The sequence below is a fragment of the Otolemur garnettii genome, unplaced genomic scaffold, assembly GCF_000181295.1.
Source record: "Otolemur garnettii isolate 467f Iridium unplaced genomic scaffold, OtoGar3 scaffold00018, whole genome shotgun sequence".
NCBI classification, from domain to species: Eukaryota; Metazoa; Chordata; class Mammalia; order Primates; family Galagidae; genus Otolemur; species Otolemur garnettii.
The window spans coordinates 23,934,447-23,935,766 of record NW_003852413.1 but is presented as its reverse complement, the minus strand read 5'-3'; the positions used below and the strand labels follow the sequence as shown (position 1 = coordinate 23,935,766).

At 43.6% G+C, this 1,320-nt stretch overlaps 1 protein-coding gene across 4 annotated transcripts in view; it reads right to left on the bottom strand.

Annotated features, from left to right (window-relative positions):
• MED24 (mediator complex subunit 24) overlaps nt 1–1,320 on the bottom strand; it is a 31,280-nt gene extending 29,960 nt beyond the window's left edge. For 2 of the 4 annotated variants that reach the window (XM_023511023.1, XM_003786406.3), the window contains exons 1-3: nt 1,178–1,230; nt 606–813; nt 431–513 (exon numbers count right to left, since the gene is read on the bottom strand). In XM_023511023.1, the coding sequence (XP_023366791.1) occupies nt 431–513; nt 606–735 (213 nt within the window). In that variant the 5' untranslated portion in view covers nt 736–813; nt 1,178–1,230. Of the gene's footprint in view, nt 1–430; nt 514–605; nt 814–1,157; nt 1,231–1,267 lie in introns of those variants that run through there. The other 2 variants (XM_023511021.1, XM_023511022.1) reach the window with 2 other exon arrangements.

The following is a 1,320-nucleotide window of genomic DNA, read 5'->3' as shown; positions in this document are numbered from 1 at the left end:
AGCCACAAGCGCCGAGCCAGAATAAATCTTCAACTTATAATATTCTCAACTCATAAGGGGTTTATCAGGATGTAACCCCATCACAAGTTGGGAAGCTTCTGTACTCTGTCCTAGCCTTTATCATAACCTATCCTGTGATTGACCGCTAATTTTACAAATCTATTATTACCCACTAAGTTCTTTGTGTATAGCGATCAGGTCTTGTCCTCAGGGCCTAGCAATGTCTGGCACATACAAGCATATTTATTGATAAAGTAAGTGAATGTAATATTCATCACAACAAAGTATTATTTTTAAAGGAAGACTAGAACTCAGAGAAACAATCTGTTCAAACAAATTAACCTACAAAATGTAAGCTGACAATTGCACTCCAAGTCTTTTACCTCCAAAACCCTCACTCCTTGAAGGTGGGGGGGAAGGGGCACTTTACCTGAGAACTAATGGCATACTTCAGGTAAGATAGGATGAGAGGATTGGGAGAAGGTCCAATCATGGCCTGCTCCAGTAGTGCATCTGCGAGGGAAATGACAAGTAAGAATGTGATTATGACCTTTCTAGGTTTATTCCTTATCCCTCCCATCTTTCCTTCCCACTTCACTTGAGACCTGCCAGGTTGAGAATGTCCCAGGTGGCTCCTTTGGGAAAAAATTTCTTCATATTGATTGCCCATTGGTAGTCACTCCATCGCTCCTTCCAGGCTTGTAAAATGGCTTGCTTTAGGTTCACCACCTTCATGACTTCACTCTGAGGAGGCGGGGCTGGTGGCAACCAGACTCGAGGTTGGGGAAAAGAAGCTAGAGCAGAGATGCGGTTCTGAGGAAAACGGGACGGCAGAGTTAACAAAATGTAGACAATGTGGGAAAGTTTAAGCAAGGCGCAAGAACAATAAAGAAATCGGTGGAATGGGGTAAGATACAGAGCCCATCAGGCTCATCCTTCTTTGAACTGGGACACTAAAAAGATGGTATCAAAGAGTCTAATTCAAAGACCACAGAGGGTCACAACGGGTTAATCCAGTTTCGGTTGCCTAATTACGCCCTTAACTTTAGCCGAGTCCCTCAGCCACCACCACCCCAGATCCAGATTTTTTTCTCTTTATTTTCTCCACCTTCCCCAGTCCTGTAACGATAATTTCCTATTTTCTTTTTATTCGCTACCTCCTCAAATTCAAGCCTACCGGACAATCTAGTTCTAGAGCCTAGGCGTCGCCATTTTGACACTTATCAAGAAGTTCGTTTCCTATTGGCTGAGCGTAACACATACGAACCAATAGGAATTCAGCAAGGAACACGGCGTCTTCAGGCGATTGTAGCTCTTCGG